This window comes from Clupea harengus, unplaced genomic scaffold (genome assembly GCF_900700415.2).
Source record: "Clupea harengus unplaced genomic scaffold, Ch_v2.0.2, whole genome shotgun sequence".
Classification (NCBI taxonomy): Eukaryota; Metazoa; Chordata; class Actinopteri; order Clupeiformes; family Clupeidae; genus Clupea; species Clupea harengus.
Genome location: NW_024880018.1, coordinates 2702 through 30603, shown reverse-complemented (window position 1 = coordinate 30603; position 27902 = coordinate 2702). Strand labels below are relative to the sequence as shown.

The window sequence follows — 27902 nt, the reverse complement described above, 5'->3', positions numbered from 1 at the left end:
AGAACCTAATAGTTGTCAACAAGAAAACACATTAATTGTATGTGTTGAAGCATTTAACTTTTCTACCGAAACTGACACGCAGTTTATGCGAGTGACTCTTATGTAAAATACATTCTTTTTGTCACATGCACAGGATAGGCTATCTGTTATAACACCAAATAATACATTCTGAAAAATTGCAATGAAGTATAGACATTTTCCGACTCCGCCCTTTTGTTGTTCACACATGCGTGATGAGTATTGTTGCTTCAATGACGTTGTCCAGTCGGTAGTAGTCTGTGCACTGGGGCACTCCTAGCTGTCTACGCTCAAGCCCGGTAATTGCAATCAGCTCCGGGAAACCATGGCCGAACAGGCCCCGGGATCGTCCGGGTCGTCTCAGGAGGACGGTAAGAATGTATCTTTAAAAGACCATCCTTGTCAGTTACCTAGATGTATGGTTTGAAGGCCAGCGGCCTAGACATCCACGGGCTCGCCCACTATCAACACCGGGTAACATTGCCGTGCTGCTAATCCTTACCCATCACGTCCACTGTTTTCAAAGTATATCAACATTCATATGTTTTAGAGCAGCCTGGTGGGAGACATGTGTATATTTTGTATAAATACTTTTTGCCAACGTATGATATACGTAACTATTGATGGACGAGTGATAATTTGACTTTTTACACGTGATTATCCACCCATCATCCATCGTTAGTTAGCTGGGTAGCTTTTTATAGCTCTTTTGCTAGCTAGGTCTACTGAGCGATAAGTAACGCAACTAGAAAATGTATAGCTGTCCTTGTGCTTTGTACTTTGACAACAACAAAAATATCATGCTATCCACTCAGTTCTGCGGTTGTGCCTTTGATTTAACATTAGAAATGAACACACACTATCTTATTTATTGAAATGACAACTGCGTGTGCGGTTGCAATTATGGCTGCGTCCACAGCTGCGTTGGTTAGCTAACATTAGCTGGTTAACAGTATAAAAACGGTCTAACCATGCTAAAGGTAAACATGACACTAGGACTAACGTTATAGTATAACCTAGCTAATGTGCCAGCGTTCTGTCACGCGATTACGGCGCAGAAATTCTTCGCCATATATAATGCTATTTTCTCCTGGCTATTTAGCGATCAAAGGTGAGTTGCCCTGGAAGTGTTCTGGTTTTCATGCAGATGGTCCACGAAGCATGCTTGGACCTGAGGCTTTATAAAACAATAATTAGGTTTTAGTAAGAATTTCACGTGGACAATTTTAACGACAACAATAACGACAGCGACTAGGATGCATCTGTGTGGCTGTACTCCAGATCAACCTAGGTTTTGTTTCTCAGTCCTGTTAGACAGTTATTGCAATAGGGTCAGATTAATACGGTATTTATTTATATATCAAGTGTAAGAGAAGACTGGGGACAATATAACTTCACTAGGTGGGTATGACCCAAGTTTGGTCCGACATATGTGGTCATGAATAATAGGCACAATAAAAGTTTAAAGCTGAACACGTATAGGAAAACTACAGGTACATGCTTGCTAAAGGTTTAAAGGAGAAGTGCTGTGGCAAACATCTCAGATACAGGCAGTTTTTATTTCTTGATTAGCTCTTCGTGAAATCAGATGCCAATAAATGGTTGGCACAGTTTCAGGCAACTTCCTTGAGATTAGCCCAAATGTATGGTTAAATCAATGGTTAAACAGACTTTACACTTACCTTATGTTGTGTCTGTGTGTTGAGGACATTTTAGCCTTCCTTGTTGATTTAACCTATTTATTATTTTTTGTTGGAAGTATTGATGCCACAGTACCATTTCCTGGTCTTTATTGTTTTCTCTGTATCACCTCAGGTCATCAATTATTCAGACTTTCTGGCCCTTGTCAGCTCGAAATCTAGTTGCTTACTGGGCTACAACTAGTCTATCTCATAGGCTTTGTGCAGTGAAGCACTTTCATATGGTGACTTTCTTCTCATTATTCAAGACATTACACCTGGTCATTCTAAGTAGTCAGGGGTTCAGTTTCTTACTCGGGAACATCTGAACTTGAAACCACTGAACTATTTGATGTTGAACTATCTGCCTGTCCTGAGACTGGACCTCCTGGGTGACTGGTAAACCCATTAGTATTTACTGGGCTCTTCGTTGTGTTTGTAATGCTGTTGTGTGTCCTCACAGGGGTTCTGTTTGTAATGCTGTTGTGTGTCCTCACAGGGGTTCTGTTTGTAATGCTGTTGTGTGTCCTCACAGGGGTTCTTCAGCAGCGGGTGGCTGATCTGGAGCAAGAGCGGGCTGACATCCTCAAGCTTAAGCAGCAGCTGGAGATGGAGTTCAACCAGAAGCGGGCCAAGTTTAAGGAGCTCTATCTGTCCAAAGAAGGTGAAGGCCCACACCTGGCTGGTTGGACGACCAAGTGCACTGTTACTTTCCTGGCTCCTAAATCTGTTGTACTCTCCCGACATATTTTGATTGCGATTCTACACTGTTCATTGCTGGTCATTGTTGTGTTTCCACTGAGCTACTTTATTGTGGCCGTCTTTTTAGCCTCCTCTGCGAAGGCAAGAAAAAAAGCTGACGCGTTCATGTACATGTGTGCATCTTCCACAAGTTTGACTTGTGTCTGCTCCACTCCACAGAGGAGCTCAAGAGGCAGGCGTCCTCTCTGGAGGCAGCCCAGGCAGATCTGCTGCAGGTCCAGGCCCAGCTGACCGTGGCGCAGGCAGATATGGAGAACATCAAGGAGGTGGCCACGGTCTCCGAGAGCACCAAGCAGGAGGCCATCGACCAAGTGAAGCAGCAGTGGCAGGAGGAGGTTATTTCACTGCAGGCCATTATGAAAGGTAATATTGGAAATGGTGACATACGCTACACTGTGTTCATGCTTTTGATGTTTTAACCTTGATCAACTGTTCGCTTGAGTTGTACCTCACTTGTAAGTTACTAAAAGCATCTGTGGAATGACTAAATGCAAGTGTAGTGCCCACACCCACTTAGACAGTCTGGAGGAAAAAACAATGTGATGTGCGGACAGTGTCAGGTGTCCAGTAATGAACCTTGCGTGTGTTGCCGTCACCCGTCTAGATACGGTGCGGGAGTATGAGGTGCAGTTCCACCAGCGCCTGGAGCAGGAGCGTGCTCAGTGGGCGCAGTACCGCGAGACGGCGGAGCGGGAGATGGCCGAGCTGCGCCGGAGGCTCTCCGAGGGCCAGGAGGAGGAGAACCTGGAGAACGACATGAAGAAGGTAGATGGAGGCGCCTGTCATGCTCATTCTGCTGTGCTGTGTGCAGCGCCGCAGCTCTGAGTGACTCGTGCTAGCTGCATTAAGCTGACAGCTAAGATGTTAGTAAGAGAGGTTTGTGTGGGCTTTTTAAATGTGGGTCCTTAATCTCAGAAAGTAGTGAAAAGTACACTTGTGGGCGGCTGCTTAAGATTATCTGCCACAGACTGTCTGGCAATTGTCACTGGCCCCAATGTGGCATTTCCTGTTTTTCTGTTTGCATCGCCTAGCTACTTTGATAAAGGGAACTGGAAAATGAAGGGGTTGAGTGCCCACGGTTTCAGCACCCTGTTGTCCAATGAAGCGCTTCTTTTTGTATCACTGTTACTTTGTTGTGTACATGTTATGTCAAGTTGGCGTACTTGCACGATGCCTGATAAAAGCAGGTTAATGGTTTCAAAATTGAAGATGATGTCATATCGACGCTGAAGTTGGATGTATACCATGCGCTGTGCATTTCTGTCAGTCTTATGGTGTCATGCTTAGAAATGGGTGGTAATGACTGTGGGTTCTCTCTCATCACACTTTTAGTGTTTGGTGTAACTCCACCACATGCCTGTCAATTTGTTTTGTTTTTTGATAAGTTAGTAAGTTCAAGGTGTTTCATGGTTTAATACATTGTGATGAAATTTCAAATGTGGGCTCAGCATTATCATCATGGAATAATCCCAGCTTGACCTGTTTGAGAACATGAACCTTTTCTTTAGAGGTAGTTTAGTTGTTGGGACATTGGGAATCTTTTTAGTTTTGTCCCAAAATGCTAGAGTGCTTGGACTGCCCTTTAGTGGGTGGTCACATTGATTTTGTTCTCTCGGTTTTGGGCCTGTCGTTCTGATTGGCTAAATGGTTTTGACCAGTATTGAAGGCTCAATCGTCAGCAACCACTCAACAACACTTTGTCTACATACTCTTCCTCCCTCTCAATATTCACCCATGATATTCTATAACCCGAAAAGACTAGAGGCATGCAACTGAGGCTACTTCTCCACAGTTCCACCTTTTGTCATAACAGACTTTTTCAAACCACTTTTTGAAACATTTCTCTGTGGGCTTTATGACTAACCTGCTGCTACAGGCCCCTGTGATTAGTGCTTGCTGCAGCTGTATGTTTCCATGTGTAAGCAGACTGTGTAAGCTGAGTGTGTGCTGGTGAAGGAAGTGTGCAGTGAATGGAGCAGTACTGACTGTGACCGTCCTGTATGTCTCCCCCTTCCCACCCCCACCCCCCCCCCCCCACCCCTGAAGGCCCAGGAGGATGCTGAGAAGCTGCGTTCTGTCGTCATGCCAATGGAGCATGAAATCGCTGCTTTGAAGGCCAAGCTGACGAGCTCAGAGGACCGCGTGAAGGAACTGGAGGCCTCCAAGGTACACGCCAACGAGTTGTTCAAAGGCGGCTGGAAAAATTCACCTCAGGTTTTTACAGCAGGTTTCACACGCATCATAAGTGACACACTCTGGATGTTCGTACGCCCAGGCATCCTGTTCTGTCAGCACTGCTGCCACGCAGTTGGAGGGGGATTGTCAGATACCATCTGTTTGTGTCTGTCATTTTAGGTGAAGGAACTGAATCATGTTCTGGAGGCAGAAAAGTCTTGCCGCACTGACTTGGAGATGTACGTGGCAGTCCTCAACACTCAGAAGACAGTCCTCCAAGAGGATGCCGAGAAAATGCGGAAAGAACTCCATGAAGGTATCAACTCTTTCATTGTCACATGGTTGTATCAAGAAACAGAGTAGTTCCATAGTAATATTCAGACATCACAAATTATTTGGGGGGAACAATAGGGACCTTGGGATATCCGGGTGAACAAGCACTGGAACGGTCTCTTATAATGAAGTGTGAAGGCTATTGCAGTGAATCGCTCATAGTTGGGCAATTAAGCGAGTGGCAGATGCCCGCTGTGAACCTGATGAGTAGCAAGTTCTCACTGCTGGCGTCTGCTCCCAGTGTGTCACCTGCTGGAGATGGAGAGACAGCAACACAATCAGCTGAAGCACACCTGGCAGCGGGCCAATGACCAGTTCCTGGAGTCCCAGCGGATGGTGATGAGGGACATGCAGAGGATAGAGAACGTGCTGACCTCCGAGCAGCTCCGGCAGGTGGAGGAGGTGAAGAGGAGGGATCAGGTACTGACTTCAGATCAGAGGTTTTTCCATCCCCTAAAGTTTGCATGCATTCAAATAAGCAGGAATGTCTCCAGAAAATTTTAAAGCCATATATTTTCATATCTTGATAACTCCTCCCTCTGTATATCCCAATCATCATGAAACTGTGCAAGTTTGCATGAGCTTTTGGTCTCACCCTGTCTTCTCCTTGATATGACCATAGATGGTTAAAACTCTTTAAGTATTCATGTTCCTATAGATAGACATGTTTCTTGATGTACTTGATTGTAGGAATATGTACCCTAAATGTGGCAGACAATGTTACAAACTGAGTTAACTCTTCACATAGCTAGAATTTAATTTAAATTAAATGCTTTAATCTCCAGCCATAGAAGGCAATAATAGAACAGTGTGAAAGGCTAGGCATGGTAATGCTTTAATCAGTAATCAGGATATAGTGAAGATGGGCAATTGAACATTTTCTATTCCTAACGAATTATCTAGTCCTTCTAATTAACTCCTAATTATTATAATTAAACTTATTATGATTCATTTAGTAATGTTTCAAAAAACCCTATATGCACTCCAGGCTACAATTATAATTATTTATTGATTACTATCGATGGCCTGTCCAGGGTCCACAGAGGGAGTGCATCTCTGGCTTTCTGAGTGCCCTTTGCCTGCAGTGTTTCAGCACAAACACAAAGCAGAGGCTATCTTAATAGCATCTGTCATGCTGAGACAACAGCCTCACTAAAAGAGCTTGCTAGAGTAAAGAAAGCCTTTCCACAGTGTGCCAGCGTCTCTATGCATGCTTTATAATGTATGACTGTGTCTCTTAAGGGGAGATCGTTTTTAATGGGATGTGGCATGTCCACATGTATGGGATCTGTGTGTACACAACACAGTGGTAGTAGTCAATAAACAATTATGACCGTAGGCTTGAGTGTGTATATAATATTTTTTTATAAACTTGACCAAATTAGGCATGGTTAGTTTGGCAGGACAACTACATGTCATTTTTGCCAGAGGCCTCAGAACTGTAGAACTGACCACTGACTTTTTTTTTCTGACTGTGTGTGCTTGTGATGTTTATGTTTTATATTTGTTATTTAGGAAGAAGATGAGCAGGAAGCACTCAGCCAGGCGAATGAAGTGAATGAGGACGAGGGAGCAGAGCATGCCGAGGCTGCAGAAGATTCCCTCCTGGGCCTGTCTATAGATGAGGTGTGACGGGGACTAGAATAATGCCAAATGGTTCATTACATACGATGTTTGGACTTCACGATGATGGTGGTGGTGGTGATCATTAAATAATTGTTTTGCATTGACGTTTTGCTGTCTCTGCCTCAGGGACACACAAACAACAGCATGCACAGCTCTTTGCACTCCTTGGACACGGACACCCCCGGGCACCCGGACGGCACGGACCTGTACAAGGACGGCCTGCGGCGGGTGCAGTCCACCGACAGCCTGGGCTCCTCGGGCGGGCCGCTGCACTCGCACGGCCTGGGCGGCCACAACCACAAGGCCAAGTCGGCCAGCCAGCTGGACGAGTCAGACTTCGGGCCGCTGGTGGGCGCCGACTCCTCCGGGGGCTTTGAGGCCTTCGAGACGGCGTCGGTCTGCTCGCTCCAGCCGTCCGCCGGCCACTTCCTCCTCACCAAGGACCAGGAGAAGGCCATCAAGGCCATGACGCCAGAGCAGGAGGAGACCGCCTCAATCCTCTCCAGCATCTCCCACGTCCCTGAGAACGCCTACTTGCCACCGTCCGGCTACAGGCTGGTCAGCGAGAGCGAGTGGAACCTTCTGCACCAGGAGGTAGAGCTTCTTTTGACGACATTTTATGTTCTTAATGTTCGGTCTGAAAAACGAATTACTTCGAAAGAAACCAGTGTGGTTAGATAATAGCAGCTTATATCTACACAATAAACTTTTAAAGTCACTAATAATATGCAGATTTTTTACTACCTTGTATAATGGATGACTTTACTTGTCTTAACATATGCCAGTATGGTTATATTTTAGCTTGGAATAATTTGACAGTTGTGGTGTCTTTGGGTCCAATGCCAATAGGGAATAATAGAAGTTGTGTCATGTAGGAATGCACCAAATTCTGGGTGGTCTTGGGAATATGATTCTGATTCTTTCTTTCAAAGCGCCAGTAGTGTTCTCTAAAACTGCCTGTTGCTTTTTGACTGCCAGCTTAAAAATGCCGGGAGGAAGTTGGGTCGTCGGTGTGACATGTGCTCCAACTATGAGAAACAGCTGCAGGTCATCCAGGGTCAAGAGGCTGAAACTCGCGATCAGGTCTGTCCAGTCACCTCACCCCCAGCAGCTATTTAAGACCCATCCCGAATGACCTTACATGATGGGGGGCCATTGTTTGTAGTTGATTGTGTGCTGTATCTCATTGGATTGATGTTACTGTCTGGTGCCTGCAGGTGAAGAAACTGCAGAGTATGCTCCGGCAGGCCAACGACCACCTGGAGAGGACTATGAATGAGAAACAGGAGCTGGTGGACTCAATGAAGCAGGGCAACGAGGAAACGGCTGCCAAGGTGTGTCACCGGTTTGGAGGCTTTTCTAGAGAGTTGACTGTGCTCTGTCACCGTGACGATGTTGTAGCACACTCATAAAAAATGCAAAACCTTGTAGTATAGCTGAGACGATGCCAGTCGCCTGCTCTCCAGATGGCACTAAACCCTGCTCCTTTCGCGGCCTAAGTAAACACTAAGTCTTAACTTCTCCCCTGCGGGTCTTTCCCCCTGTGTCTCTCTCTCTCTCTCAGATAGCTGCTCTGAATCAGAAGGTGCAGGAGACTGAGGTGCTGCTGAGCACCCTGCAGCAGGCCTTCAGTCAAGCCAAGAGGAACACCCAGGACCAGATGGTGAGTCCCTAGACTGCGCCCCCCCCCCCCCCCCCCCCCCCTCCATTGGTGTTTGGCATCCGTCTGTGGGTGGCCCAGGTGTTTGTTTAGAGATTAGTTTTCTACAACGTTCAAACAGCGTCACAGTGCAGCGTCACAGTGTGGTCACATTTTGCATGTGCCTTGTGAGGCTTGTGGTGTATCCCCAAGTGGCAAGTGTAGACGACATCTGTCGCAGAGTGAAAGCTGATTTCATAGTACACCGGATGAGAGGCCTGCCAGCCTTGTTTAAAAAAAAAATATATATATATATATATATATATAGTTATTCCAAGTGACAAATAGCTCTTGGCTCAGTACAATATCAGGCTTGTCAGTCTGCTACGGCTTACCATGCCTCAGTGACACCGATCAAGTCAAATTTCTAAATTTAAGATGGGTCCTAGATGATTTTTCCGTCCCAGAAAAAAAAAAAAAGCATGCTCTGTTTTTGCCTTTTTCCTTGTTGGCTTAAGTCTGTGTCAGTAAAAGGCGCTCTGGGCTTTGATTTGTGTGTGTGTGTTTGTGTGTGTGTGTGAGAGACGAGCCTCTAATGCTGGTCTGGCTCTGCAGGCGGTACTGATGCAGTCCAGGTCGCAGGTCGCGGACGAGCTGAGCCGACTGCAGAGGGACAACGACAGCCTGCAGGGCAAACACCGGCTGCACCTGGCCCTGCAACAGCAGGAGGCCTTCCAGCTGCCCACCACCACTGAGGTCTGAGCCCAGCACCTACGCCTGGATTTGTTTACATTTTCTTTTTTTATGATAAATGTTTGTCGTACATATACTTGTTGTATACGTAACTATTATACTTTCAGTAGAGTAGTGAAATTGATCCAGTTCATATATCTTAAAATGGCAAGAATGAAAGAAAGATGAGATGTCTTTTGAGAAATCAGATTTGGTATTTAGTGCTGCAGGTTAAGTGAGTCACTGAATCAGCAGTCCAAGTGGCGGTGAGTCACTGAGTGTGGAACAGTACAGAATCATGCCATCCCATAAGGTTTTGATGTCATTTTCTTTGTGTTGTTCCACTGATGATGAATGATGCCACCCAACAACCTAGTTTTGTTACTAGTGTGGGGTTTTTGGAGTTCTCTTGAAAAAGGAACTGGAAATGAGAAATTTTAGACACTTTGAACCAAGGTTGAGCAAGAATAGCACTGAATTGAATATTCAAAGATGTCTCTGAGGCATGAGAAGACAGAGAAACGGCTGTGTGAGGGGCCGAGACGTTCACCCCTCGTTTTTGGGATGTGGGTGAAGATGGGGAAGAACGTGTAGGAGATGGTGGATTTTCCATACAAAAATATACATACATATATATATATATATATATATATATATTTACAAGGGCCTCTAGGTTGACCCAAAAACATGTGCCCACACAATAAATAAATAAACAAATAATAATAAAAAAAGACAGTACTTACAGTAACTAAAGTAACTAGGCACCCTAGGCACCTGCTTGGCCCATTTAGGCCCAATACCGGCACACTCTAGGCACAAACTAGGCCCAGAAACTAAGCACATAAACTAGCGGCACAAAACACAGCGCCAAACTAGGCAAACAGTGTCCACACAGCTAGACACAGTACACACTTAACCTCACACCTTCACCTTCTCACAGGCTGCCTAAACTCTTCAGGCCTACTTCATAAAACATAGTACACTTCACACTGTCATTGACCGCTTTCTTTTTCTGGTCTTTAGATATTTGAGTGTCAATATTACCTTTTTAATTTGGCCGTGTGATGAGTTAGCTAGTGGGTGTATGAAATGTGACCCCTCTCATTCTTCACTGGGTTTTTAACATGAACACTATATCAACATCTAGTTGTGTCTCTCACTCACTGATTTCTTCAGTTGGGTATACGTGCTGTACTGTTGGCACGCGACTGGGCCTTTAACTAAAGTGGCAGTGCCATAGCAGACACCGTACAGAGGCCTGCCCTGTCAGCCGATGGAGTAGATATGCAGAGTAGATATAACATTCTGTTGTGATCTGTGGTTTAGGGTCAGTATAAGTGTGGTGTCCCTCACACTCTGTCCCCCCCCCCCCCCCCCCAGGAGCTCCAGGCACTAGTGATGCAGTACCGGGAGCACATCGTGTCTGTGCGCACGGCAGCGGAGCACCTGGAGGAGAAGCTGAAGGCGGAGATCCTTTTCCTGAAGGAGCAGATCCAGGCAGAGCAGTGCCTGAAGGAGAACCTGGAGGACACCCTGCAGCTAGAGATCGAGGGCTGCAAAGAGGAGATCGGTGAGGCTTCCTACAGGGCGTCCTCAGGCTCTCTGTTTGGTTAGAGCTCAAGGCTTCTCCACATACACTCAACAACAGCTGAGCAATGGCCAGAGTTGAATTCATTGGGTGGTCATACACTCTGCAAGTATTATTAAGTATCTCTTTGATAATGGGTGGAGGTTTCTCTTTCTGTACGCGCCTGCTCTAAGCTTTCAGCATATATGGGTGCGGTGTGCAGTTAATACACACAGGACATCCTTTAATTTGGAAGCACAGCTCTGTGTAAACTGGAAAGAGCAATAAGAGTAGTGACAGCTCTGTGTAAACTGGAAAGAGCAATAAGAGTAGTGACAGCTCTGTGTAAACTGGAAAGAGCAATAAGAGTAGTGTGCGGAGTGTGGGCTCGTTGTTTTCTGAGGGTGGAGAAAGCCTTCGTCACTGAGCGCTGCCGGATCAGCTGGGGGAGTTTGGGGAACATCTGAACACAATCCTGAGTGATTCTGCGACTCTGCCAGCTTAAAGCCTTTTTCTGTTGCATCCTCTCAAAAACCTCTTTTTTTTTCTTTCCTCCTCCCCTCCTCTTCTTCCTTTTCTTTTCTTTTCCGCTGTTGGTGACTTGTGTTCAGACATCTTGGAAGGTATGAAACATCCTGACGAATTTAGGATGTGTGTGTGTGTGTGTGTGTGTGTGTCTGTCTGTGCTTTCAGCAGAGTAGCACAAGCTCATGCTCTTGCTAGTCACTGTTTTTTGGCTCCACTTTGGATGATGGATACCACATCATTTATGAACACCAGCAGTCTGCTTGTGTGGCCATTTGTCGTGATTATGCCATGCCAATGGAAGCATTGTGAAACATGGCATTTTTGTCATAGCTCTTGACTTGCCATGTTGCATCAGCTACTGACAAATTAGAGATCGTATCGATGTCTTTGTCTCTCCCTCAGTACACTTGCAATGTTGCCTTTGTGTTTGCCACAGTGTCACACTAATCGTTTGTATCACTACACTGCTGCGAGTAGTAACCTCTTATTAATTACTCATTCGCTTCACATTAGTGGTTGCTACGCATCAGAACACTAACTTGACGATGACTCACTCGGGTAGTCATACTTCTAAATGCAGACCTCTGTCTGGATGAGTAGAGTACGATCTTCCTTATAACCTTATAACCAAAATGACTGCTGATGATGAATAATTGACTAACGCGTGGCAGATGATGCCTTTTCTGCTCCATCTTACAGCTGAATATGACAATGAATGGCATGGCAACAACTATGTGTTTGTGCTTTCCTTCCTAGCGTCATTCTCCAGTCTGAAAACGGAGCTGGAGCGTGTGAAGACTGAGAAGGAACAGGTACAGTTGGCAGACTCTTCTGAAGTGCATTGTAGAGGGGGATTTTGTGTGCTTTGCTGGCAGTATTTTAAAATGCCTTAAGATGTCTGAACGAATTAGGTAAGGTAGCTTATTGGTGGTGAGAGAATCTGTTGTGAACGTAATGCTTTGCATTGAAGAGGCTGTTTTTCCATAGTGGTGCTTTATGCTAATCTGTGTGAAAATACTAATGCTTAGCCAGCGTCTGTTCATGATGTTTTCACTGATGTAGATTCAGCTTTGAATGAGAGAGCTGTGCTCAGGTGTGCTCACAGCAGTGTCTTGTTAAGCTGATCTGAGATCTGTTCTGTACAGCTGGAGAGAAACCTCGCGGAGAAGACGCAGGTGCTGGAGAGTGTGCAGGGCCTAAAGAGAGGCCTGGCGGAACAGCTCAGGGAGGCCCTAACTAGCAAGGTCAGCTGGGATCCCATGACCGGAGTCAATAACCTCACTTTACACGCTCTTAGAAATATCTTAGCGGACTTTGGATTCTCTTAGCATGCCTGTAGATGCAGAATGCAACCCCATCACATGATGTTTCCCTCTCACAATGCTTCATCCTGAATGCTTTTTTTTTTGTGCGTGCGTGTGTGTGCCTGTGCGTGTGCGTGTGTGTGCGCCTGTGCGTCTGTGTGCGTGCGCCTGTGCGTCTGTGTGCGTGCCTGTGCGTCTGTGTGCGTGTGTGTGCCTGTGCGTCTGTGTGCGTGCCTGTGTGCCTGTGTGCCTGTGTGCCTGTGCGTCTGTGCGTCTGTGCGTCTGTGTGCCTGTGCGTCTGTGTGCGTGCCTGTGCCTGGGTGTAGACCGCGCTTGAGAGCCAGGTGCTGGACGAGCGGGATAAGGCCCAGCGGCTGCAGACGGAGCTGGATGTCAGTGAGCAGGTGCAGAGGGACTTTGTGAAGCTGTCACAAACTCTGCAGGTAAACTTTTTTTTTTCCCGGTGCACTTGAAAAAATTACATTACACTAAAACATCAGCTCACAGTTGACTAGAACAGGGCTTGGCGATATGACCAAAAACTGTTTTCACAATATAATACAGTAAAAGAAAACAAGGCAATATTTTGTTGTCATTGAGAATGATATCGATCACAATATTTTTGGGGGGATTCACCCATATAAAGGCTATTGTTGTTTAATCTGAAGGAAATAAGTACTAAAGTTGAACTGCTTTGTCCCAGGTGCAGTTAGAGCGTATCCGTCAGGCCGACTCTTTGGACCGCATCAATGTCATCCTAAACGACACCAACCTGACAGACATCCGCCACCTACCGGACACATGATGCCCCTCCCCAGTCCTTCCTGCTGTGTCTCCCCACCCTGCTCCCACCCCCCTCTCTGACAGGCCTCCGCACCACCATCTGCACCAGAAGGCCTCTCTGGCAGGGAGGGGGCATGAGGTTGCCCCTCACCTTTTTTTTTTTAAAACAAAATAACAACAAAAAAAACGGAAAAAAGTCACTACCCTCTGTGAACAACCTTTTGGGAGAGAAATGAAAGGACAAAAATAAAAGAAGACAAGCCTTCAGGGGGAAGGGACAACAAAAAAATAAATGAGATGTCGGATGTGTCGGATGAAGGAGAAGAGCTCCTGTAGAACACTACTGTTGGACGGTGGATGTAAATAGGCCGTCATGAGAGGGGTGGACCCGGCTCTGGTCTTGCCGCTGTGGGACATGAGGGTTGTGGTTCTGTTGTTTTTGAAATCATTGCACTTCTGAATGATAGAGACTTCTCATTCAGCTAATAGTAACACATGGGGCCATAACATTCCCCCCACTTTGTTGCACCTCCTGAAAGCAAGCAAGCAAATGAAACCTGGTCGATAAATTCGCTCCCTCTGTCTGTGATCTGTTCCCCCTCACCCTGTTTTTCTTTTGCTTCTATCTGCACTCACATTGTGGGCTTAGGCCCGGTTGCTCCAGCTTGCTCCACTCGCCAGGCAGAGTGTTGGCCTGCATGAAGGAGACACTGGAGTGTTTGTACATACAGTGTATACAGAATATATATTGCATCAATTAAGTTAATGAAAGAATGAGTGAATGAATGTGAATTGCTGAAATATGTGGTTCTCTGCGCGCCGTCCTTGGAATCCTATGATGGATCAGTCTATCAAGTCACCGACAGTCACGCTACCCTGTCGCAGTAGCCTCGTCTGCTGTTTGGCTCTCAGCCCACATGGCCTCAATAGACTGTCACATTTTCTTAACAGTGCCACTTCAGGCTTTTCATAAACCACGCAACCACAGAGGAAGTGAGCTGACATGTTATGTTTTATGTTTTCTTTTCTTAAAACCTGTTTACAGTATTTCTTATGTTGGGTTGCTAAAACCTTGAGGTTGCAGATGAGTTCTCCCTAGGATGTCTTAGAATTTTGCAGTTTCCCTTTCGGTGAAAGTATATTTTATTCTTAAATTGAAATCCAGCACGGCAGTTGTCTGGACTATACCACTAATGGCAAAGCATGTCACTTGCCATGAACAGTCCTTTGACGTTAAACAGGCAGGTATCAAAGGCCTACTGACGTACAGCATGTGAAAAATCAAAAGTACACTATCTTCTGAGTTTGCTTCTTGTAGATAACATCAGCGCCCCCCGTATCAGGTTAAAAAGCACTAAAAGGAACGTGTGTTAGTGTAAATATGTATTTACATTTGATTGTGTTTTGTATGTGTGTGTTTGGAATTGATTCCTTGTGCTCCTCCATGCAGTGCTCAGTTTTGAGTGTTTTGTGGAAGTGAAACCACAGACAGCTTACAGTTTTGGCACAGGATCTGGTGTCTAAAACACAATGAGTGTCTGTATGGTGTTCAAAATACATAGGCTCATATTTAGAGTGAGACCGTATTGGATTTTTAAAGGGCTAGGTAAAAATGCTTCATAAGATTTTGACATAGCTGCTGATCTTGACAGACACTACTTCAAGCCTGAGCACAGTGTGTGTGTGTGCGTGCAGGAAAGGTCTCACTACTCAACTCTACAGGAGGGTGAGATTTCAGTGTTTGCCTAAGTGTGAGTTTTGGAGAACTGCTCTTGAGATGTCTGATTGAGGTGTCTACTGTTTTTTCCTCCTCGTTTCCCGTAGAGGAAACTTGTCAGATGTGACTGCGTGATTCATGTTTTTTTTTCCAAGTCTATTTGGGAAATCAGTTTATTGTTGTGCTACTGATTCTCACCCAAATATACAGGCACACACTTTAAAATCTGGTTTATATTAATACAAAAGATTTAAGTAATTCCCCTTCGTAACATTCAGAACAGGAAGTTGTATTGTGGCCCAGGGTATTGCAACTGATGCCACAGTTTCTGTTTCTCATTTTAACATGGAAAGTACCCCGTTTGACATGTGACCATGGTTTACATAGTGATTTTACTCTAATTTCAGGTGTCAACATTGACCTGAATCAACTGCTTGGTAGCCCTTTAATTGGTCTGTGAAATCAAGTAATCCAGATGTAAATTGAAATTAACTGTAAAGGAGAGAACATGTTGGAGCTGTAAAACAAAGCTCTCGTTTGAAGCTGAAAAACGTGACCGCTGCTGCTGAAATTGTGCAAAAAGATCGCTTTTCTCGCTTGCGCTCGGGCAAAACGTCTCCGTGCTGTGAAACATGTTGTGATGTCTCTCAGGTCGTGTTCGTCTTTATTTTGGCTTCTGCGGACTGCTCGCTGCCTCGCTGCATACAGTTCGGGTTTCCTCAAAGGTCTTTGTGCTTCTGCATTGTGTTTGCCTTTGGTTTTGGTTGTGCAACCTATTTCTTAGAAAACGATGCCCATTCTTGTCTTAGTTTTCATGTCATCCTACGTTTCTATGAATATTAGACCTCCACAGACAAAGCCTTGTAAAAGAACCCTCTGCTAAGGACTCTAAGACAAGACCCCCTGGCTAGATTGCTGGGTGTAGGTTTCAAAAGAAAATCCATAATTGGAAATTGGATACCAAGATGTCAGTTCTCATTCGGGGCAAACAAGCTTTTTTTTGTACCCATCAGCAGTGTTAACCAGTAACCCGGTGACATTTCACTGTAGTGTGTGATATATCCAGCATAGTCATATAAAGTGTTGAGACATTAGCTTTACAACCTGACAAAATAACATGTTTCTATTCGCATGCTTAATTGAAACTGCTGGATCCCTTGCAGATTTATATACTGTACTGTGTACATATGTCTGTATATATCTAATAAACCAAATTGTACTTAAAAACGCAGTACATTGTGATTTGTCATGGTACATATGGTCTGTCATAATCTTTCATAGAGTTAGGTGAAATAAAACATTGAGAATCTGACCTAAGTCTGACCTGTGCAGGAACAGAATTATTTGAAATAAAAAAGGGACACAATTCAAGATAAAGAGGACGTGGGCTTAAGACTTCCCTTCTCCAAAAGCCTGAAAATAGGCTGACAACTGACCATCACACTCAAGAGGAGGAACTGCGGTGTATGAATGTGTGGGAGCTGCTGACTACCAGTGCTGCACTCATTAACTGATCTGACTAACTTCACAGACTATCTTGTGAAATCCTATCAAGGGAGGCAAAGCTGCCTCGTCCAACAGAGCACCAATGTAACGTGACAGTGAACATGCTTCATTATGAAAACATATATAATACAAGTGGCTTCATAATCTAAGTACTGTCTCCAAAGTATAGATAACAAATGGTTAACATGTACTCTCACAGATACCTTGCCCTGTGAAACATTCAGGTTCTGAATATTAAATGCTTTCAACTGGTTTTTCCACCCATTGAAAATGACCGTAAGAGACATAATAATGACACAATTCATCACAAATTAACATGAAAAGTATGTATTCATACTTCATGTAACTGCAAAGACAAATAACAAACCAACATCAAATTAAAAACAAAATAAATAAATACATTAAATAAATCTGGACCTATAACTCCAATGCATTCCATGCTTCTTTTATGTGTTTGGCACTTCTCTTTTTGGATTTGTTTTCAACAGCGCCACCAAACCACTTCTGAAGATGGCAACAAACCAGCCAAAAGGGGAAAAGTTATTTGACAATACTGGGGCGAGTTTTCTGAAACTGCCATAGTTGAATGACGGAGAGACTATTGTTTAGAACACTCTCCACGCTTACCACAGTGGTTGCTCAATGTACCACACATATCCTGATGCTGAAGTAGGTCTTTTGGCACTGTTTGACTACAAAGCCTACACACTGCACCTTTAAGAGAGAGACAAGACATTGAGCCCTGTCTCAATCTGATTAGGCTTAAGGGATTCTATTAGGTCAAATACTGAGCCAGTCAGGAAGAGACACATGAGACTACATCCCAGCAGGGCAGTGCCATCTTCACTGTCGAGTAATTCCACTGTGAACGTTGTGAACATTCATAATTTTCAGCAGGCAGGGCAGGAATGAATGATGGGAATTTTAAATGGCCAAAATTGCTAACAGATCCTGGACTGAAAACATTTGACGACAGAGAAGGACGTTTGTCTCGTCGGGGCATCGGATCTGAAGCACATTGTGAGAGTGAGAAACATATTCCTCACTCACTCTGACCAACTAAAACATCTGCAAGGCTTCCAAGAAATGGATTGCAAACTATTCATTGTAAACTGCCCATTGTTGTCTTTCAAGTAATCTTATCCTGAGCAATTTTGCAAGGAGATATGCAAAAGTAATAGCTGCAAAGTGGCTGTTCGAGAGATTATTGACTCCAGGAGTCATGACGTCTAAGCCAGGCTGTGGTCCTTTCAATGCACTCCTTATGCCATTCAAGCGAGGCGAGATTACTGGAGAGGCCATTTCCAGTCATTCAGAAACTGAAATTGTTCTTGAGATCCTTTATGTGCTTCATCATAACTGTGATTTGCCCTCCCCTGGTGGAAACACAAAACTGTGAAAAAAAATGTGTCACGACATGAGAAGAGCCTTCCTTTACGGTTAATTTCACCGTTAAGAAAACCCATGAACAGCCAGCCATTGAGATATGACATCTCAGTTGCCACAATTAACAAACAGATCTGCATGGATACCTCCCTGCCTTTCCATTGGTGCTGTTGAGTATTAAGCATTCAAGTCTTTACTTACTGCTCCTTGAGAATCCCCAGGATGTGCTTGCTGTGTTGGGCATTCAATACTATACTCTTTGTGTACCGAGTAACCCCTTTATCCATTTGCTTCTAGAAATGCTAGAAATTAATCCTTTACATGATCTTGCCAGTGGAACCCCCCTCCCCCCAAAAAACATCAAGTCTGCATTGAAAAGATTCACATTCACTATGTGCCCTAAAACCAAAGGCATCAATTCCACAGGAGTGATCTAAGGGGAAATCACTTTACAAATGATACGCATGAAATGGGGCACGTTGCCTTGTGACAGACCTGTTCACGAGGACCTCTTGTCAGTACAGGGCATCTTCATATTTATTAGCCAGTCTCTCTGCAGTTTCCAGAAGGCTTCTCCTATAATAAGCATGATGAGGGATCAATATGCTGATATGTTTGACATTGTTTCACTTGTGCAGAAAACCTCCCTAATGGATTTATACGCTACATGACTCTAAATGAACGTGACGAGCATTTACAGCACCGTGCAAACATCCGCATCATGTCATTGAGGGTTTGTCTTATGCACGGCTTATTTTTAGTAACAGTTAGATTTAATCACTTTTAATATATGACCGGATTCGATTTACAGATTCGAGACACCCGGTAGAATGACCTCTACTGACACACATTGCTGATTAGGGCGTGGAAGCAGTTAGGTGCGGTCAGGAGCTTAACTCGGCCAAGAACCACACAAGACATTACACATCACAATTAAAACCCACAGGCAAAGTGAGCAAGGACTACAAATAAAGTGGATAATAAAAACCTGACCACAAAGGGAGATCATAAAAAAAATATATATGATACAATTTTTTATTAACATTTTTACATTTAGAGTAAATGTGAAGGCACCTAAGGTCATTCACAATTGTTGTAAATTGATGTTTTTTTGGTGACCTCCTCTATTCACTCAACAAAATAAAAACAGAACACAAAGATAAACTGATATTAGAAACCCCTCTGATGGAGAATTTGTAACTGTTTGAGTATGGGTGTGGTTATCTGTGAAGTGAGTGAACGTGCTCAGATGCTGTACCTTCTCTGCATCTCCATGCAAGCCATGTCCTGCTCGAGGAGGGACTCCTCCCAGAACACCTGAGTGGCCCTGCTCAGCAGCTGCAGGTAGTCCTAGCATGACCAGCACACCACAAAGAACGGACATAGTACTCATGCATCACAAAGAACAGAACTTGTGCCAAATTGGAAGAGTGACGCCGATATTTCGGATATCATATTTTACCATCTCTTGGGAATATTATTCACTTTAAAGGGCCGCCCACATTGCCAACAATAACTTTAACAACAACTGTAACTCCAATGATATGAGCGTTCAATTGCTCTGAAAGTAATGCCCAATTATATCGTTCTTCATGTCGTTATCGTTATAGCACGCAGTGTGGATGTTGTTACAGGTACTGATAGTTTTTACAGATATCATTATAGTTATCTTTGGCAGTATGAATTTGCCTTTAGCCTTTTTTCAGTGTCTTATTGCTTTAGATCATGATTTTTAGAGTCATGGTTCCAACCGAAGCTCTTTCACAAGTCCATGCCATGGGGAGGAACTACATGTTCTAACCTGAGAGCAAGTGGATTGGCTGCTCTCCGCGCCAAGATGCTGCTCAAATGAATCCTCGGCCAATCCGTGCGGAGGAGAGCCCCGGGGCCCGCTCTCTGAGCCGGAGCACAGCAGGGCAGGAGAGACCGGCCAAATGGCACTCCTGAGACAAAAAACACAAACAAACAAACAAACAACTGTGTAAACAGGTATGTACACATCAATGCACAATCCAGGTACGGGATGAGACTACATACAGTAGGGGGAGCAGCAGACACCCGGAAGTGCTGGTGATGCAGACCATGCCGGCGTCCAGGGAAAGGCCTGGCATGACCCAGAACCCCCTTATTGGTGCAGGCAGGCTGGGCCACACACAGGGCAAACCCAATGTCTAGAAACAGAGGACAATTCATGACCGAATCACAGTCATTGTTTTGGTAAATACTGAATAGGATGGATGGATGGTAAATGCGACTGGTTTAACCGTAAATCCCCAGAGCTTCAGGGCACTTACCTGCTGCTGAGGGGCTTGGTGCACAGGATGTGCTCCACAATGCCTCTTTAGCTCGGCAGCCAGCTCTTGAAGGCTATCCTTATCCTCTTTCCCTTCACAGAGAATACAGGAGCAACGGCGGATTTAATGCAGAAGGGAAAAAAAAGGATCAGGCACTTGCACTGACTAGTAACTTCAGATGGTCGCCTCTAAGACGTTGGTGAGGATTTCATTTCTGACACTGCATTTTTCCATTCCTGGCTTTAGGCGAGCACACCTCTAAATGACTCCAATCTTCACAAAGGACACCTGAGCTTAGGGGCTGACACATTATACTCACCAGGCTCAAGGAACTTGTGCAGTTTGTTGATCCGCGTGAGGCCCACGCTGTGTACGCTGGCCTCGTGTGTACAGTGCTATCTGTGCTGGCAAAGAGGGTTTGTATGAAACAGCAGGGGCAATGTGTTACAATGACAGCGCTGATTTAACACCTCTTGTTTCAACAAACGTTACACTAGTGTCCAAATGCAGGACGGCTTGTCGTGTGCATCATTTGTTCTGTATTTTAAGACAGAGAGAGAAAGACCTATCCATCCATCTCACCTCTGTGTAATTTGATGGGTCAAGCGAAGTGTGACTTCAACACACAGTGACGGCACAGTCTCCGCTCCCCTCTACCACTTTGCTACAACCTGGAGCCGGTCATATTAAGTTACATTAAAAGCAGCACGCTCCTCTTTACCGGCAACGCGACCTCAACTGGTATTTCATGAATATTCAGTGAAGTGTTCTGTTGTAATATTTTTAGGTTCGGAGCAGTCACTCATGCCTCTATCTTCCTCGTGCTCTGCTTCCAGGACAACGCAGTGGTAGAGAATGCCTGTTTCCGTGGCGATGACAAGAATGCTGGGAGAGCAGGGTAGGCAGAGCAATGCACACGCGTCATACCCATAGTTATCCTCAGCTGCAGGATACATGGGCAATGGGCAGAGGATCCTTCACAGATTACCTCCACTAGAGAAGGAGAAACAATGGCAACACCTTAGCATGACTTCTTCTGACACCTCTTATTATTACAGGGCAAATAGAAGGTGGATAACATGGTTGGTGGCGGAGATTTTTAGTTAAAGAAAAAGAAATACAAGTATGGACGGACTACAGAGAAGGGGGCGGGCAATAGGCAACATAAAGTACACAAGATATTCTTCAAAGATTTTGAATGTATGAATGGGTATAAATATATAATTGGGATGCTTTTACATGTGACTACAAATGGGATGGGATGATTAGCCATTTTAACAAATGTGGACCGGCAAAGACCCCGCGGGAACCTGGAGTAGATATTATACCTGTAGGTTAAATGTTAAAGACATGTAGCTCAGATAGATCTCTCCCTTCTCATATAGAATGTACAAAGGATAGACGGGCGCCTCACTTCTGAGACGCTGGCTGGATAGTTGAGTGCTGTCTGTCAGCGGGCCAAAGTCAAACGCCACAGCAATCTCACCCAGCGAGGCTGCATATATCCACCTGAGTGGGAAATCAGAGATGTCATCTAACAAGGTTTTAAATAGGATAGTAAGAGTGTGACTGCCAATGTATTTTGAGTGAGATACGGAGAGAACCTTAGCTGGGCTCTCAGGCTCTTTAAGACTAACATCTGTGGCAAAAAGATAGTCATCAGCCAACAATCAGTCAAAAATGTGCATCTTTCTCCAACCTTAGGTTTATGTGTTCTCCATGTAAGTTAATCTTGGAGTGAAGCAAAATGCTTAAATAGCTGACATATGCATATGTATCAGTAGAGACACGGCACTGCATTTTTGTCCAAACAGTGAAAGGCACCACAAATTCCAATTACAACCTATCTCTGTAACTTTTCACAATAACAGTGGATGAGGTTATCAACATTCAATCCCCTCGCCTGTGGACTGGTTATCACCTGATTGTGTTGTCTGGCCCACCCAGGTTCCAGGCAGCCTGTCTGAGAGTCAGTGAGTTGGAGCTAGCAAACAGACACTCCACCACGGGGACTGAGCTAACAGACAGAAAACAGGAGTTACAGACCTTTAACTGAGAGCCCTGTAGGCGGTGAGCCGAAGCCCCGTATCTGTTCAACTTTGCAAAATGAACGGGGTTGAACCTGGATTTCTAAAGTTGGGATGATTATTTTATTTGGGTTATAAAATATACTGGTTCCAGTTTGTAATCACTTCCAATATGTGTTTACTAGCATTGGCGTCAATTTCGGGGGGAAACAAAGCATATAAGAATTGTCAATAGATAACACAGCTTACTTTCAGTGGATCTGAAGACGTCCTTCAAACTCTGACTTCTTACCCCAACGCTGGGAGAGTTCGAGTACAGTAGCGCCTCGCTGACCAATGAGGGCGACATGCGACCGAGAAGAAGCAACCGGTAGACTTCAAACAGTGGAGGACTGATGCACATCAAAGGCTGTGTAATGAAGATGATTTTGCTAAAGTGTCTTTTGTTTAACTGTCAAACGCAGCTACATTCACTTTTACAATATGTCAGAAAGTGGACAACCGTGACATTCCCGAAATATAAATACATTCAACAAGGAGCAAGGTACTACTGTCGTAACGATCAAATTTAGATTACATTTAGCAACATCAAAGAACCAAACCGACAGTGCAATCATTAAAACTATTTGTAGCTTTGTTCTGAGACGTAGTATCTTGCATCAAAAGCGACATGCACTGTACCTGTTACAACATGAGATTTAGAACACCTAACCTACGATTAATTATCTTGTGTTACGCGCAGAGTAACGCTCACGTCGTCAGATAGTGACTTAAAACGTGTATGTTTCTATAATGTTGCGACGTTAGAAATCTACCAACTTCGAACTATTGGCTAACCTGGTATTTTGCACTGTTCAGTCCCTCTTCAGAATTCAGTTCTCCTAAGTTTGTTGAGTATAAGACACTGTCTATATCATCCCAAATGAAGACATTTCTATCTAGACAGCACGTGAGATTTTTGGAAAATCTATTTGAAGTTGCTTGGTACTTTAAGTTAACTTTTTTCGTGTTTTATTGAAGATATCGTGGTCTGGGAGCGCACGTTTCCACAGCACACCAGAGTTAACCGCCATGTTTGACATGATTGTCGTACAATGATGACGCATATAATCCAGGGCCTATCAGATTTTGTAAATATGTTAAGAGCTGTGAATGTTCTTCAAGTATTAATGTTACTGTAATTCACTGCAGAGATTAGAAGAGTTCCACCAAGGGAGTTAAACTAAGTTCAAGAGCTCGCACTGGAAAAGAACCTCACAATATGCAAGAACAACTTTGAAAAATGATCAATACAAACCCAGAGGAGTAAACGACACTGGTATTTGAAATGACTGGGGTGTTCGGAGTCCGCATTCTAGCTACTTAATTTAGAGGCTGGCTGGAATGTTTTGAACCCCACTGCATCATGCTGTCTACCGTAGTGAGCGCCTTGCCACCGTGTGGTTATAAAAGGCATTGCAAGCAACTATACACGTATGTCACAGCCTCTTGCATTGTCTCCGCCAACAGCAGTGTGGCTTCCCACCAACGCGGTCTGCTTCAATACAGCAATCGCGTGTGAGCGGTAGTCTTACTCAACATTGAAGACGACGAAATGGAACTAAACTGGCGTTTGTACGGGGTAGTTTGAACAGTGTTTCGTTGAGGACCACAATGTCCCAAAAAAGGGATACGAACTCTTGCCCAGATGGGTATTACAGGGTTCTTAACACCTCTGAACTGAGCGAGCTTCTTCAAGATGAGGGAAAAATGGATCAGATCGTTCGACTCAATGAAAAGGTAGACTTCGCCATAAACGCCTTAATCTTCAAACACATCATGTTTTCTCAGAGCATTATTTTATATACTTTACTAAGGTCGCCACTGGGTAAAGATTGTAATGTGGAGTGATATGCGCCTTACAAACATATTTGCGGAGTGCATGTATATGCTGCCTGTCGGTTGCTTCTCCATACATACGCTATACTATAGCCTGACTGAATGCATGAGTCAGTGTGAAACGGGAGAGTCGAAATGGCTGTGTTAATCCTTCGTTAAGACTCGTTTCTTTTGACAATGTGTTTTCTTGTGTCTTTTATGTGTAATATGACCTATGCAGATAAGTTTACAACATTCCACTCCAGTGCTGCATGGTTACAAGAACCTACGCTACAGATTGTATGTCCACAGTTGAATTATTTAGAAGCCTCTTGTCTGCTACGTAATTACAATAAAATACATTCTGCCCACATAACCTTGCATTTTACTTTTTCTCGTTGCTAGTAAATTATCCAGCGACACATTGTTTAGTGTAAACAAACTGGTGGCACCTCATTTCATCACTGGGTCAGCTCAGTAAATTCAAGTTACAGCACAGTAAATAATGAAGGATTGTAAAAAGACCAGAACGAATATTCAAGTTCAATAAACGCTCACGCACTTTCCCTCTTCAGCTATTAATACCATTCATGTTGTGTTGTGCTGATCAGATTCCCTGCAATTGAGGGTGGAACATTCTGTAGCTCTCGCTTTTGTGTGTGCACAGAAGCAATTAACCCCCAAATCTTTAAAACCTTGTCGTGCACAACAGAGGTTGGTGACCAATCTCATCACGTAGCCTACTCAGTTCATTCTTTAGCATTAATACAGTCGCTACTCATTTGGGAACCCTGTTGTGTACCGTCCAATTTGAGTTGTGACACTAGAGTGTAATTTTCTCGGGAATGAATGAGGAGCATCTGCCAGATGATTGGCAGTGATAGAACCTTCACCATTCCATCCTCTGGAATGGTCTAAATTACTATGAGGCTCATTGGCATCTCTGTGATGGCCATAGATGTTGGGGTCAAAGCTGCAAGTAGCCACATCTTAATTCATAAGTATGAATATGACACCGCTTAAGAGTTGTAGTTAATCATTGGTATCCACAGGCACTGATACTAAAACTTCTTGTGTCCAGTCACTGTAAGATAAACAGCTCCCTTACATATTCACTAGGCATAATACGACTGCATAATTTATTATTGTGTGTTTGCCACTCCTTTTCTCCTTTGCATGCCAATGGCATTTTGTCCATCATTGCTGTTTGGTGGTCATATGATGCTGTTGTGGATGATGTCATCATGATTAAGCTCTGAAAGGCATGGATGCATGGAAGCCAGTGCAGTGCATCAATTCATTAACACACTAAGGTCTCTGAGGTTAGCCCCACTGAAAGGGTCATTGTGGCCCAGTAGGATACACGCAAGCACGACCCCCCACCCCAAGTGAGAGGCATTTGCGCCTAAGCCCCGGTTCCAGGAAGTGTGATCTACAAAGTCTTCTCACCACAAATACAATGTAAGCATCCATTTGATGCTGTCTTTGATGTACAAAATACTCGGTTTAATAGCAGAGGCTTGCCAGAGAGGATGTACGTCCTGTCCTGATTGCACAGCTTGGTTTGTTTGTGATGGGTAAACCCACTGAACTGGCTGTAGTAAACTCAAAGATACGAGGATGAGTAGGGCAACATTTGTATATGTTAAACAGTTAATCAGGTGTCCTCTTCACAAACAGGTTCTGTCTTTGAGGTGTCTCTGTGCCAAAGGTCACCAGCAAACAAAGCCCATGTAACGTGATCGGCATCCTTTTCTGTGTGCTCAGTAATTTGTTAGCATTAAATCTCTGAAACGGCATGGGTGTAAAAATGGATGTCTAACCACAAAAGCATTGTTCTTTTCTAAGTGGTGCTTGTTAGCGCCTGTAAACAGTGTCAGCTATGGTTTGGAACCAGTGTGTCATCACAAATGCACTGTATAGACCCCTGGGATTCAGAACTGTAGAATGTATAAACACAGGCCCAGGCAGCTGCAGCAGGAAATGAATTGTGTATGTGGATTCCTGTTTGGGGAAACCAGTTAGCAGTTGTGAGTGGCTTTATGTGCTGGGGATTGAGGTACTGTAGAGCCCAAACACAGTGCTTCTTTTGACTGCTGGCCAAATGTTCAAGATTCCAAAGAATGCACTGTGCTGATTGGCTTGAGAAGGTTTAATATCACACCACGGGTGTGAGATAAATTCACTGGTCAATGGGATACCTCAGCAGACCCACACTAGATTTCAGAGAAAGGATTAGAGCATCTGGTTGTAAGATAGCCATTCTTGTGTGAGCGCGTTGGGAGTGGTGTGATGCGTTTAAACCACACAGACGTGAGATATTTGACTTCCTGACACTACTGACAGTCTGGATAGAAAAATGAGTCTCAGCCTTGCAAAAATGGTATTACATTGGCTATGCAAGACTTGTCTTAGAAAACTAGAACCTGAATATGATGGCACTGGATGGCTGCAACATCATGCAGTCAGTGGCTTAGTTTATTTGCTGTTTTAAAATGCAGCAAGGAGGAAATCATTACAGTAAGCATGCAAGCCTAGAGCAACCAGAAGTGCATTACTCCTTGAACAAAACAAACTGACTTCTGAGGACTGATGTGAAAGAAAGTTCCAACCTTGCACTGGCAAAGCTGTGGGAAACCTTTCCTACTAAGATGTGAACATTAAACCACAGAAGTATGTCCGAGTCGCAGGAGCAGGAGTAAGGCCAGGGAGCTGTCTGAGACCAGATCAGATATGCAGCTGTGATGTTGAGAGCTGTGAGCCAGTCACAGCCACAGTTCCCCCTGGATCATGAAGAACATCAGCGGAAAACATAATTCATTCATCACATTATCCATTCATCATCTGGTTTCCTATGTCCCAGAAAGTTTTTTTTTTTTTTCTCTCCTCCTTTGATGATCAGTCCTAACCAAAAGTCCCCTTCCATTTTTGCGCAGACAACTGTGCACTAAATGGCCTGAAACATCTGTATCATTTTAAAGTGGATTGAGGTTTTAAGAATGGTTCCCAGGATGAAAACAGAGTGGGCTTTCAGACAGGCCATGAACCACTGGATTCACACAAACATTCCCTTGTTCAGGACCGGCTCGGAATTGTCTGGGTTGTCCCCGCCCTCTAACAGGACCTTAGAGAGCTCTTGCACAGATATTCATCACCCATCTTTTGCAACTTGTAAGAAGCTGTCACCACTTGATGTTTGAAGTTAAGAAGTGTATCTAATGGGAGATTATCAGCAATCAGGCCCTGCTTGTCAACGTCTGATATTAGCTAAACACATCCAGCAGACATGAAGGAGTTGCTTAATACATCTAAACCCATCAAGGAAGGGAAGTCAATTGAGAAACGCTTACTATGTTTTAGGCAGAGTCAGCGATTCTGGCGAAAGGTTGTCGATATTAGAGCTCAACAACCAATCAAATTACACCCCTCCATTCCATGCCACTATGCACTATGTGTCCCATGTACAGCACCAGGACTGTGTACAAACACTGGAGTATTTTTGAGCCCAAACACTGTATTGGCAGCTAGATAACGGCATTTCAATTCAACTAAAATCTGCTTATCCTTCCAAACATAATACTGTTAATGATATATATTTATAGAATGTTTCAAAAATATGGTGGGCACAGTATAACATTGAAACAAATTAGTATATAATTACAACAGAGGCAACCGTGCAGGATTGTACATATTCATGGTATTATTAGAACATTTTCACTGTTTGCTTTCCTATGAGAACCCATATTGAAAACCTATCTCTGCTCTCGAACACAGTGTCTTGAACTAAAGGACGGCTATTCTCAAATTACTAGGAGAAAGATTAATTCTAAAAGTGCCCATGTGGGAACATGGTACCAGCCAAGCAATGTTTTGTCTATAAGTGGAATAGTGTAAGAGCCATATTCTCATATTTGCAAAGCAAATAAATCACTAAGCCTCTTATACGCCCTGCTAAGTCCCGTCAGGTTT

At 44.1% G+C, this 27902-nt stretch overlaps 1 protein-coding gene and 1 long non-coding RNA gene across 8 annotated transcripts; one reads left to right on the top strand and one right to left on the bottom strand.

The window, feature by feature from the left end:
• The first annotated feature begins 237 nt into the window (after positions 1–237).
• rabep1 (rabaptin, RAB GTPase binding effector protein 1) lies at positions 238–16090 on the top strand. 5 transcript variants are annotated; one of them, XM_042706033.1, is made up of 19 exons: positions 238–389; positions 2233–2361; positions 2619–2822; positions 3064–3224; positions 4506–4673; positions 4815–4950; positions 5209–5387; positions 6483–6593; positions 6720–7187; positions 7572–7676; positions 7811–7927; positions 8158–8256; positions 8848–8988; positions 10345–10534; positions 11143–11154; positions 11816–11871; positions 12205–12303; positions 12690–12806; positions 13067–16090. In XM_042706033.1, exons 1-19 carry the CDS (start codon positions 344–346, stop codon positions 13166–13168), a joined length of 2640 nt encoding a protein of 879 aa, XP_042561967.1. In that variant the 5' UTR covers positions 238–343; the 3' UTR covers positions 13169–16090. The 5 variants fall into 5 exon arrangements, with proteins under 5 accessions (XP_042561967.1, XP_042561965.1, XP_042561968.1 ...); XM_042706031.1 differs by lacking the exon at positions 238–389 and adding an exon at positions 454–2162 and having other exon boundaries at positions 2199–2361; XM_042706034.1 differs by lacking the exon at positions 238–389 and adding an exon at positions 455–2162 and having other exon boundaries at positions 2199–2361; positions 4506–4625.
• A 3513-nt stretch (positions 16091–19603) lies between these two features.
• Positions 19604–23474, bottom strand: LOC122131118. Of its 3 annotated transcripts, none has more exons than XR_006152018.1 (9): positions 23374–23474; positions 22326–22485; positions 21971–22066; positions 21378–21558; positions 20632–21042; positions 20369–20448; positions 20050–20141; positions 19793–19926; positions 19604–19698 (listed from the first exon to the last, which is right to left on the bottom strand). It is a non-coding gene; the product is annotated as an uncharacterized LOC122131118 (long non-coding RNA). The 3 variants fall into 3 exon arrangements; XR_006152017.1 differs by lacking the exon at positions 23374–23474 and adding an exon at positions 22914–23132; XR_006152019.1 differs by lacking the exon at positions 23374–23474 and adding an exon at positions 22914–23132 and having other exon boundaries at positions 21464–21558.
• Positions 23475–27902: the final 4428 nt, after the last annotated feature.